Source organism: Diceros bicornis, chromosome 14 (assembly GCF_020826845.1).
Source record: "Diceros bicornis minor isolate mBicDic1 chromosome 14, mDicBic1.mat.cur, whole genome shotgun sequence".
NCBI classification, from domain to species: Eukaryota; Metazoa; Chordata; class Mammalia; order Perissodactyla; family Rhinocerotidae; genus Diceros; species Diceros bicornis.
The window spans coordinates 43,160,259-43,172,677 of NC_080753.1; the positions used below are offsets into that span (position 1 = coordinate 43,160,259).

The 12,419-nt window shown below is 38.3% G+C and overlaps 1 protein-coding gene across 3 annotated transcripts in view; it reads left to right on the top strand.

Annotated features, from left to right (window-relative positions):
• The first annotated feature begins 935 nt into the window (after positions 1-935).
• The window catches only part of LOC131414081 (cytidine monophosphate-N-acetylneuraminic acid hydroxylase), a 106,697-nt gene continuing 95,213 nt past the window's right edge, over positions 936-12,419 (top strand). For 2 of the 3 annotated variants that reach the window (XR_009222102.1, XM_058555132.1), the window contains exon 1: positions 936-1,044. Coding sequence is in view for 2 of the 3 variants with exons in the window: in XM_058555132.1 (XP_058411115.1) it covers positions 974-1,044 (71 nt within the window). In the remaining variant the exon portion in view is untranslated. The remainder of the gene's footprint in view (positions 1,045-12,419) is intronic. The other variant, XM_058555131.1, reaches the window with a different exon arrangement.

Sequence of the window (12,419 nt, forward strand, 5' to 3'; positions counted from 1 at the left end):
TTTTGCCTCTTTCCCTGTGCTTGTGTCTATGTACTAGGTAGGTCAGCTGCATCTCCTGCTCTTGGAAAGTTGACCTTATATAACTGATGCCTTATAAGGCCCAGCAGTATGCTTCCCTCAGTTTTGAATGTTCCAGGAGTGACCCCTATGTGTGCTACATGTGTCCTTCTGTTGTGGCATGGTTGCTCTTCCTGTAGGTGCCCAGGGAGGCTGAACTATGCCCCTGGCCAGCTGTTGTAATGCTCAGCTGCGTGTAGTTGTTGTGGGCCCTTCAGTCTCTTTATCAGGTGTGGGGAGCCCCAGCACAGTTGGCTGCAAGTTCTAATAGCACATTCCTGTTGCAGTATTTCTGTTAAGTGAATAGGCCCCCAGTGTGGCAGGTTGTTATGCTCAGGGACTTACAATTGCTATAAGCCTCTAGCCATTAGGTATCTTGTCAGCTCTCTGAGGATTGCAGCTAGGTGGGGCTGGCCTCAGGCATGGTAGCACTCAATTGTTTCAGGCTTTGGAAGCCAAAAGCCTGTGCTTCCCTATGTGTCTCTTTGAGAAGCACAAGTCTTCTGAAGCTGACAAACCCCACCGCCCACAGGTCCACACACATAGTCAACACAGTCCTGCCCCGTGCATGCACCCTGACCTCCTGAAGTGGACCCAGTCTCTCCAAGGTGGGAGGCCCACACTCCACCACCGCCCCACACTCTCCACCTGCTCCTTGTGCACACCCAGCCCCATAGAAGTGGATCCAGTTGCCAGGCTGCAGAGAATCCAGTCACCAATCTATGCAGGCCCACAAGTTGCCCAAGGGCTTGTTGTTGGGTGGGTCTAGTCCCTAGGGTGGGCTGCCTGCCCTGGCTGAGCTAGATTAAATCGGTGCTCTAGTGGGTGGGGCAGACCGTGGGCTAGCAGGCCTCAGGGAGAATTCCAATGGCATCTTCCAGCGTCTGTGTCAGCAGGCCCTCACTAGGCCACAACAATGGCTGCCGCAAATGTCTCAGTCCCTGGAGAGGTCTCACCTCTCACGGAGATGGACTCAGAGCCTCTCAGGTGAGTCTCTTTTCACCAAAGGACGGTGCACCTTTCTTTCTGGTGATTTTAGGTTGCTTTCTGAAATGGGTGAGTTTGTACCCGGGCCCTTTAAGAGCCAGTTTTAGTTTCTTTGTGAACCAGCCTTTCTGGGGATACTCCCCAATGTTTTAGTAGCAAGCAAAGTCAGATATTATGCCACTCATCTCGATTGTGCTGGGTCCAAAAAATGCGTGCAGCGCGGGCGCTCGCTGGCTCAGGGCCCAACTCTTCCAGGGACGGCTGTGTACCTGTGGGCTGCTCCCGGGAGGCCGTGAGGCGCTGTGGCTTGTGAAGGTGGCGATTTTTCTCTCCAGAAGGGAGTTTCTGCCTCTTCCACCTCAATTAGGATTGTCCAGTTTTCAGTTCTGTCTCAGGGGTAATTTTTCCAAGAGTAGATGTATATTGGCTGTGTCCAAGGGAGGAGGTGAGTTCAGAGTCCGCCTATGTCGCCATCTTGACTTCTCTCTTATTATTTTAATATAGTCTAAAATACCAATAATTTTCTTTTTGAGCAGTGTTTTTTTGTGTTTTGTTGGAAAAAACCCACCCTACCCTAAGATCATGAAGATATTCTCCTATGTTATCTTTCAAAAGCTTTATCATTTGCCTTTTAAATGTAGATCTTTAATCTGCCTGGAATTGATTTTTGTCTGTGATGTAAGCAGGAGTCCAATTTGTTTTTCTAATATGGATTCCCAATTATCTCAGAAACATTTATGGAAAAGTTTATCCTTTTCCTACTGATCTGCAATGTTACTTATCAAATGTTGCTGTGTATGTGGGTTTATTTCCAGTCCTCTATTCTGTTTCCTTGATTTATTTATTTATCTTTGAGCCAACACTACGCTATCTTAATCATTATAACTTTACAATAAGTCTAGTTATTTGATGGGACATATCCTCCCTTATCTTGTTCTTCTTCAAGAATGTTTTATCTCTTTTTGGCCTTTTGTATTTCCAGATAAGTATTAGAATAAATTTTTATGCTGTAAACAAAACAAAACAAAAACAAACCCCCCCAAAATCTTTCTGGGAATTTGATTGGGATTGTATTGTATCTATAAATCAATTTGGAATGAATTGACATCTTTATAATATTGAGCTTCCAATCAATGAACAAAATATAAATCTCCACTTATAAACCTATCTACTGTGCCTCAATAGAGTTTTATAATTTTCTCCGTAGATAGCTTCACATCTTTTGTTAGATTTATTCTTAGATATTTCATATTTTATGCTATTATAAATGATATCTTTTTAAAAATTTGATTTACTTATTGTTTATTGCTGGTTTGAGAATAAATTGATTTTTTAAACTATTGATTATTTACCCAACAACTTTGCTTACTTAACTCTCATAGATTCTTGTAATTTTTCTGTGGGTTATTTTGGATGTTTCATGTATACAATCTAACTATCTTCAAATAATGAAAGCATTTTCTTCTTCTTTTCCAACTCTTATATTTTGATATCTTTTTCTTGCTTTAATGCCCTAAGTAGGTCTTGCAGTACAATGTTGAAAAGAAGTGGTAATTGCAGGCATCCTTACCTTATTCCCAATATCAAAGGGAAAGCTTTCAATGTGTCACCATTATGGATATCTGCTGTAGGTTGTGTTTTGTTTTGTTTTACATACCCATTCTCAGATAAGGAATTTTCCTATGAGTTTTTGTTATGAATGGATGTAATTTTCTTAAACTCTTTTTCTGTGTCCATTGAGATGATAAAATGATTTTTCTCCTTGAATCTGTTTCTGTGGAGAGTTACCTTAATTTTTTTTATTGATGTTTTAATGGTTTCTAACATTGTGAAATTTTGGGTTGTACATTTTTATTTGTCCATCACCATATATATGACTCCCTTCACCCCTTGTGCCCACCCCCCCACCCCCCCCCCACTGCCTCTGGTAACCACAGTCCAGTTTTCTCTGTCCATGTGTTGGTTTATATTCCACATATGAGTGAGATCATACAGTGTTTGTCTTTCTCTTTCTGGCTTATTTCACTTAACATAATATGCTCCAGGCCCATCCATGTTGTTGCAAATGGGACGATTTTGTCTTTTTTTATGGCTGAGTAGTATTCCATTGTATATATATACCACATTTTCTTAATCCAATCGTCAGTCGAGGGACACTTAGGTTGCTTCCACTTCTTGGCTATGGTGAACAATGCTGCAATGAACATAGGGGTGCATAAGCCTCTTTGGATTGTTGATTTCAGGTGCGTTGGATAGATTCCCAGTAGTGGGATGGCTGGATCATAGGGCATCTCTATTTTTAATTCTTTGAGGAATCTCCATACCGTTTTCCATAGAGGCTGCACCAATTTGCATTCCCACCAGCTGTGTATGAGGGTTCCTGTTTCTCCACATCCTCTCCAACATTTGTTGTTTTTTGTCTTGGTGATCATAGCCATTCTAACAGGCGTGAGGCGGTATCTTAGTGTTGTTTTGATTTGCATTTCCCTGATGATTAGTGATGTTGAGCATCTTTTCATGTGCCTATTGGCCATCTGTATATCTTCCTTGGAGAAGTGTCTGTTCATTTCCTCTGCCCATTTTTTGATCGGGTTGTTTGTTTTTTTGTTGTTCAGTTGTGTGAGTTCTTTATATATTATGGAGATCAACCCCTTGTCAGATGTATGTTTTGCAAATATTCTCTCCCAGCTGGTTGGTTGTCTGTTCATCTTGATTCTGGTTTCATTTGTCTTATCAAAGCTCTTTAACCTGATAAAGTCCCACTTGTTTATTTTTTCTTTAGTTTCCCTAGTCTGGGTAGGCATGTCATCCGAAAAGATTCCTTTAAAACCAATGTCAAATAGTGTGTTGCCTATATTTTCTTCTATGAGTTTTATAGTTTCAGGTCTCACCTTCAGGTCTTTGATCCATTTTGAGTTAATTTTTGTGAATGGCGATAGCACATGGTCCACTTTCATTCTTTTGCATGTGGCTGTCCAGTTTTCCCAACACCATTTATTGAAGAGACTTTCCTTTCTCCATTGTATGTTCTTAGCACCTTTGTCGAAAATTAGCTGTCTGTATATGTGTGGTTTTATTTCTGGGCTTTCAATTCTGTTCCATTGATCTGTGTGTCTGTTTTTGTACCAGTACCATGCTGTTTTGATTACTATTGCTTTGTAGTATGTTTTGAAGTCAGGGATTGTGATGCCTCCTGCTTTGTTCTTTTTCTTTAGGATTGCTTTAGCTATTCGGGGTCTTTTGCTGCCCCATATAAATTTTAGTATTCTTTTTTCTATTTCTGTGAAGAATGTCATTGGGATTCTGATTGGGATTGCATTGAATCTGTAGATTGCTTTAGGTAATATAGACATTTTAACTACGTTTATTCTTCCAATCCATGTGCATGGGATATCTTTCCATTTCTTTATGTCATCATGGATTTCTTTCAATAATGTAGTTCTCATTGTATAGGTCCTTCACCTCCTTGGTAAGATTTATTCCTAGGTATTTTATTCTTTTTGATGCAATTGTAAATGGAATTATCTTTTTGAGCTCTCTTTCTGTTAGTTCATTATTAGCATATAGAAATGCAACTGATTTTTGTAGATTGATTTTGTACCCTGCAACTTTGCTGTAGTTGTTGATTGTTTCTAACAGTTTTCCAACAGATTCTTTAGGGTTTTCTATATATACAATCATGTCATCTGCAAATAGTGAGAGTTTCACTTCTTCGTTACCTATTTGGATTCCTTTTATTCCTTTTTCTTGCCTAATTGCTCTGGCCAAAACCTCCAGTACTATGTTGAACAGGAGTGGTGAGAGTGGGCAGCCCTGCCTCATTCCTGTTCTCAGAGGAATGGCTTTCAGTCTTTCCCCGTTGAGTATGATGTTGGCTGTGGGTTTGTCATATATGGCCTTTATTATGTTGAGGTACTTTCCTTCTATTCCCATTTTATCGAGAGTTTTTATCATAAATGGATGTTGTATCTTGTCAAATGCCTTCTCTGCGTCTATTGAGATGATCATGTGGTTTTTATTCTTTGTTTTGTTGGTGTGATGTATCACGTTGATTGATTTGCGGATGTTGAACCATTCCTGCGTCCCTGGTATAAATCCCACTTGATCATGGTGTATGATCTTTTTAATGTATTGTTGTATTCGGTTTGCCAGTATTTTGTTGAGGATTTTTGCATCAATGTTCATCAGCGATATTGGCCTGTAATTTTCTTTCTTTGTATTGTCTTTGTCTGGTTTTGGTATCAGGGTGATGTTGGCCTCGTAGAATGATTTAGGAAGTGTTCCATCTTCCTCTATTTTTTGGAATAGTTTGAGAAGGATGGGTATTAAATCTTCTTTGAATGTTTGGTAAAATTCACTGGAGAAGCCATCTGGTCCTGGACTTTTATTTTTTGGGAGGTTTTTGATTACTATTTCAATCTCTTTACTTGTTATTGGTCTATTCAGATTCTCCATTTCTTCTTGGTTCAATTTTGGGAGGTTGTATAAGTCTAAGAATTTATCCATTTCTTCTAGATGGTCCAATTTGTTGGCATATAATTTCTCATAGTATTCTCTTATAATCCTCTGTATTTCCATGGTATCCGTTGTAATTTCTCCTCTTTCATTTCTAATTTTATTTACTTGAGCCTTTTCTCTTTTTTTCTTAGTAAGGCTGGCTAAGGGTTTGTCGATTTTGTTTATCTTCTCGAAGAACCAACTCTTTGTTTCATTAATCCTTTCTACTGTTTTTTTGGTCTCAATTTCATTTATTTTTGCTCTGATTTTTATTATTTCTCTCCTTCTGCTGGCTTTGGGCTTTGTTTGTTCTTCTTTTTCTAGTTCTGTTAGGTGTAATTTAAGGTTGCCTATTAGGGCTTTTTCTTGTTTGTTAAGGTGGGCTTGTATTACTATGAGTTTCCCTCTCAGGACCGCTTTTGCTGCATCCAATATGGTTTGATATGGCATGTTATCATTTTCGTTTGTTTCCAGATAGTTTTTGATTTCTCCTTTAATTTCATCAATGATCCATTGGTTGTTCAGTAGCATGTTGTTTAATCTCCACATTTTTGTCACTTTCCCAGTTTTTTTTTCATGGTTCATTTCCAGTTTCATAGCCTTATGGTCTGAAAAGATGCTTGTTATGATTTCAATCTTCTTAAATTTATTGAGGCTTGCTTTGTTTCCCAACATATGGTCTATCCTAGAGAATGTTCCATGTGTGCTTGAGAAGAATGTGTAGTCAGCTGTTTTTGGATGGAGTGTTCTGTATATGTCTACTAGGTCCATCTCGTCCAGTTTTTCATTTAAGTCTACTATTTCTTTATTAACTTTTTGTCTGGATGATCTATCCATTGCTGTAAGTGGGGTGTTAAGATCCCCTACTATTATTGTGTTCTTGCTGATTTCTCCTTTTAGGTTTGTTAATAGTTGCTTTATGTACATTGGTGCTCCTATGTTGGGTGCATATATATTTATAAGTGATATGTCTTCTTGATGTAGTGTCCCTTTTATCATTATATATTTCCCTTCTTTGTCTTTCTTAACCTGTTTTATCTTGAAGTCTACTTTGTCTGATATGAGTATGGCAACACCTGCTTTCTTTTGTTTGCCATTCGCTTGGAGTATTGTCTTCCATCCTTTCACTCTGAGCCTGTGTTTGTCTTTAGTGCTAAGATGTGTTTCCTGAAGGCAGCATATTGTTGGGTCTTGCTTTTTAATCCATCCTGCCACTCTGTATCTTTTGATTGGAGAGTTCAATCCATTTACATTTAGGGTAATTATTGATATAAGAGGGCTTAATGTTGCTGTTTTGTCACTTATTTTCTGGTTCTTTTGCATTTCCTTTGTTTCTTGTCCCATTTATTTTGGACTGCCAATTCAGTTTGGTTGTTCTGTCTTATGATTCTTCTAGTTTTCTCTTTGTTTATCATATGTGGTTTTGCTTTGATTATTTGTTTAGTGGTTACCTTGAGGTTTGGGCAAAAAATCTTGTGTATGAGATAGTCCATTATCTGATGGCCTCCTATTTCCTTATACTAAGTCAATTCAGTCACTTTCCTCTTCCCCTTCTAAGTGGTTCTTGTTATACCTTATTCTATCTTGTGTTGTGGTTGTGTGTTTACAGTGATGAGGTTAAATTTATTTTTGGTGAGTTTCTTCCTTTGATCTTTGAATTTAGTATTTAAGTGGTTGCTAACCTATTCCGGTAAAGATCTACTATTTTTCTGAGTTTGTCTACCTACTTTTCTCCTTCCTCCAAGCTTTGTGTTCCCTTTCTCTTCTTTTTTTCAGGCCCGAGGGCCTTCTTGAGTATTTCTTGTAGTGGGGGTCTCGTGGCCATGAACTCCCTTAGCTTTTGTTTATCTGGGAGAGTTACTATTTCTCCATCATATTTGAAGGATATTTTTGCTGGATAGAGTATTCTTGGCTGAAAGTTTTTGTCTTTCAGTATTTTGAATATATCATTCCAGTCTCTTCTAGCCTGTAAAGTTTCTGTTGAGAAATCCGCTGAGAGCCTGATGGGAATTCCTTTGTATGTTATTTTTTGTTTTTGTCTAGCTGCCCTTAATATTGTTTCTTTGTCGTTGACCCTGGCTAGCCTTACCACTAGGTGTCGTGGTGAAGGCCTTTGTCTGTTAATATATATAGGTGTCCTGTTGGCTTCGCTTACTGGTATTTCCTGCTCCTTCCCCAGATTTGGGAAATTCTCAGCTATTATTTCCTTGAATAGGCTCTCTGTTCCTCTTTCCCTCTCCTCTCCCTCAGGAATACCTATAATTCTTATGTTACATTTTCTAATAGAGTCAGATATTTCTCGGAGTCTTTCTTCATTTCTTTTTAGTCTTAGTTCTCTCTCCTCTTCCATCTGGAGTATATCTGTATTTCTATCCTCTAAAGTACTAATTCTTTCCTCCATATTGTCAGCTCTGTTCTTTAAAGATTCCAGATTCTCCTTTATCTCCTCCATTGTGTTCTTCATCTCCATCAACACTTGTTTTTCTTTATGATTTCAATCTCTTTTGTGAAGAAACTCCTAATCTCATTGAATTGTTTGTCTGTGTTGTCTCATATTTCGTTGAGTGTTTTTATGATAGCTATTTTGAAATCTCTGTCATTTAGTTTATGGATTTCTGTGTCTTCGGGGTTGATTTCTGGGTGCTTGTCATTTTATTTCTGGTCTGGTGATTTCATATATTTTTGCATTGTGGTTCCTGTGTTGGTTTTGTTATTCCTCATCCTGGAAATCTCTGGTTGCAATTTCCACCTGCTGCCACTGTCTGGTGGTAAAGGGCTGTGTAGTCTAAGCCCCCTGCGCTCTGCCCCGGTTTTTCTGCTGTGATCCACAGTTTTGTTTTTTTTTCCTGCTGCGATCCACGGGTCCAGTCGTTTGATCAGGTCTGCCGCGGATCGCTTGGTCTGGTCTGTCGCGGATCACTTGGTCTGGTCTGCCGCGGATCGCTAGGTCTGGTCTGGTCGGTTGAGCTGCAGAGTCCGGTTTGCAGGGAGGGGGGAGCTCTCTCTTTTGCCCTCTGGGTCCCTGACGTGGGAGGCTTCTCGTTTGCCCCTCTTTATCCGCTCTCTGGGGTGCTCAGATGTTGATGGTAGCCCTGTGGCTCCTCTGAGTCCTCTGTGTGGGATTTTCCCACTGGCTGAGAGAGTCTGAAGAGCCACGGTTTCCCCGCTGAGGGCCGCCTCTCCCCCCTCTCTGGGAGCCGCGCGGACCGGGATTGCTGATCTGATGGGGCGGGAGAGGAGTTCTCCTTACCTCTCCCCACTTCCTCCGGGGTCCCAGCACGTTCCACTCTCAGATGTGCAGCAGTGTGGATCCCTCCGCTCTAGCTTTTCACTGTCTGGGATTCCGTTGTTGGTCTGTGACTGTTGCTTTTGTTGTATCTTGTCGGAGGAAGAGTTCACGGGAAAGCTCACTCTGCCATGATGCTGACGTCACTCCCTTAATTTTTTAATGTTAAACTAACCTTGCATTTCTGGAATGAAGCCTAGTTGGTTATGATGTTTTTATCTTTTTTATATATTACTGGCTTGGGTTTGTGAATATTTTTATTAGAATTTTTGCATCTATGTTTATGAGTAAAACTAGCCTATAAATATCTTTTCTCATACTGTCTCAAAGATTAAGGTAGCCTCACACAATGAGTTGGGGGGATTGTTTATTCCATTTCACTTATTTGAAAATTTTCTATAATATTGAAATGATTTCTTCATTGAAAGTTTAGTAGAACTGGTATGAAGTTATCTGGGCCTAGAGTTTTCTTTAGGGGAAGAATTTAGACCACCAATCATTATCTTTAGTGGTTGAAGAGTATTCAGGTTTGCTATTTCTTCTTAAATTCATTTGGTATATTATATTTTTCTAGGAATTTATCCACTTCATCTGAATTTCCAAATATTGAAATAAATTTAATAACATCCACTTATATTTTTAATGTTTGTAGAATCTGTAATTCTCTTTTTAATTCCTAATATTGGCTTTTGTGTCTTTTCTCTTATTTTTCTTATCAATTGTGCTAGAGATTTGTCAGTTTTATTAGTCTTATCAAAGAATCACCTTTGTCTTTGTTGATCCTGTCTAATATACATAGAGTTTCTGTTTTATTAATATTTATTCTTATATTCTTTCTACTTTCTTTGGATTATTTTATTGTTCTTTAACATTTCTGAGATAGATGCTTAGCTCATTATTCTTTAGCCTTTCTTTTTTAATATTCACATCTAAGGCTATATATTACTCTTTTTAAGTACTGCTTACCTGCATACTATACATTTTGATATGTCAGATCTCATAATATTCAGTATAAAATATTTTCTAATTTCCATTATGATTTATTTTTGACCCAAATATATAGAGATTGTATACATTTTTTTGGTTTTTTATTTTTAACTTAATTGCATTGTAGTCAGGTGACATGTTCTTTATGATTTAAGCACCTTGAAACTTGGTAAGATTTGCTCTATGTCTCAGTATACAGGGTCAAATTTTGTAAATGTTTTGGGTGCTCTTGAAAAGAATGTGCATTCTGCAGTTGGGCAGATGGTTTTATATATATGGTTATATGTTTATATATATATGGTGTAGTTTGTTGTTTGTGTGGTTCAAATCTTTGATATTATTGCTGACTTTTTCATCTGTTATTATTGTCTATTATTTTATCCTTACTTTTTGTAAAAATCTTCTTCCCAAGGGCTTGTTTTGATGATCAGTGAGATACTGATTAAATAAGACTTGGAAAACCATAAAGTTCTATGTGAATGTAGAGTATACCCTAATATAAAAATAAAAGAGTTCCTTATTTTTAAGTTTATAAAATGGCAAGAATGGAAACACTGGCTCTGTATAATAGATTGATCATTTATATGAGTATTTTATTTATTTATTTTGTTTATATGAGTATTTTATACTCAGTCATTTTAAATGAGTATTTTATTCCGTTCCCAAAGCATCAGGCTTTAACCCCAGAAGGGAAAAAATAAAATAGCTCATAAAGCTGTCCTGGACCCTCAGCTATGACCAGAGAGAACAGTTTGCTGTCATACGACACTCGTCTCTCAACTTCTCTCCTCTCTCTCACAATTTGCACCTTCCTTTCTCTTTTTTTCTTTCTTTGTATGTCTTGCTTCTGTTTTCCTATCAGTAGCTCACTCTTCTCTCTCTCTCTTTTTTTTTTATAATTTTATTTATTTATTTTTTCCCCAAAGCCCCAGCAGATAGTTGTACATCATAGCTGCACATCCTTCTAGTTGCTGTATGTGGGACGTGGCCTCAGCATGGCAGGAGGAGCGGTGCGTCGGTGCGCGCCCGGGATCCGAACCTGGGCCGCCAGCAGCAGAGCACAGGCACTTGACCGCTAAGCCACCGGGCCGGCCCTCACTCTTCTCTTTTGAATGTACATTATTCTCTTCCTCATTTATCTGGCCACACTTTACAGCATTAAATTTTACATTTTTTGTATTTATTAGATAAATTAACTATTACAAATTTTAAAACAAGGTAGCTTAATGTTTACTTTTTATTTTTATTTTTTTTTTAATTTTTTGTTTATTGCAGTAACATTGGTTTATAACATTGTATAAATTTCAGGTGTACATCATCATACTTCTATTTCTGCATGGATTACATCATGTTCACCACCCAAATACTAATTACAACCCATCACAACACACATGTGCCTAATTATCCCTTTTGCCCTCCTCCCTCCCCCATTCCCCTCTGGTAACCACCAATCCAATATCTGTCTCCATGTGTTTGTTTATTATTGTTATTATCTACTACTTAATGAAGGAAATCATACGGTATTTGACCTTCTCCCTCTGACTTATTTCACTTTGCATTATACCCTCAATATCCATCCATGTTGTCACAAATAGCTGGATTTCATCATTTCTTATGGCTGAGTAGTATTCCATTGTGTATATATACCACATCTTCTTTATCCATTCGTCCCTTGATGGGCACTTAGGTTGCTTCCAAGTCTTGGCTATTGTGAATAACGCCACAATGAACACAGGGGTGCATGTATCTTTACGCACCGGTGTTTTCAAGTTCTTTGGATAAATACCCAACAGTGGAATAGCTGAATCATATGGTAGTTCTATGCTTGATTTTTTGAGGAATCTCCATGCTGTTTTCCATAGTGGCTGCACCAGTTGGCACTCCCACCAGCAGTGTATGAGAGTTCCCTTCTCTCCACATCCTCTCCAACACATGTTGTTTCCTGTCTTGGTAATTATAGCCATTCTGACGGGCGTGAGGTGATATCTCATTGTACTTTTGATTTGCATTTCCCTGATAGTTAATGATTTTGAACGTCTTTTCATGTGTCTGTTGGCCATCTGTATATCTTTGGAGAAATGTCTGTTCAGGTCTTTTGCCCATTTTTTAATTGGGTTGGTAGTTTTTTCTTGTTGAGATGTATGAGTTCTTTATATATTTTGGAGATTAACCCCTCATCAGATATATGGTTGCAAATATCTTCTCCCAATTGTTAGGTTGTCTTTTCGTTTTGTTGATGGTTTCCTTTGCTGTGTAGAAGCTTTTTAGTTTGACGTAGTCCCATTTGTTTATTTTTTCTATTGTTTCTCTTGCCCGGTCAGACATGGTGCTTAAAAATATGTTGCTAAGACCGATGTCGAAGAGCATACTGCCTATGTTTTCTTCTAGAAGTTTCATAGTTTCAGGTCTTACATTCAAGTCTTTAATCCATTTGGAGTTAATTTTTGTGTATGGTGTAAGGTAAGGGTCTACTTTCATTTTTTTCATGTGGCTATCCAGTTTTCCCAACACCATTTGTTGAAGAGACTTTCTTTCCTCCGTTGTATGTTCTTGGCTCCTTTGTCAAAGATTAGCTGTCCATAGATGTGTGGGTTTATTTCTGGGC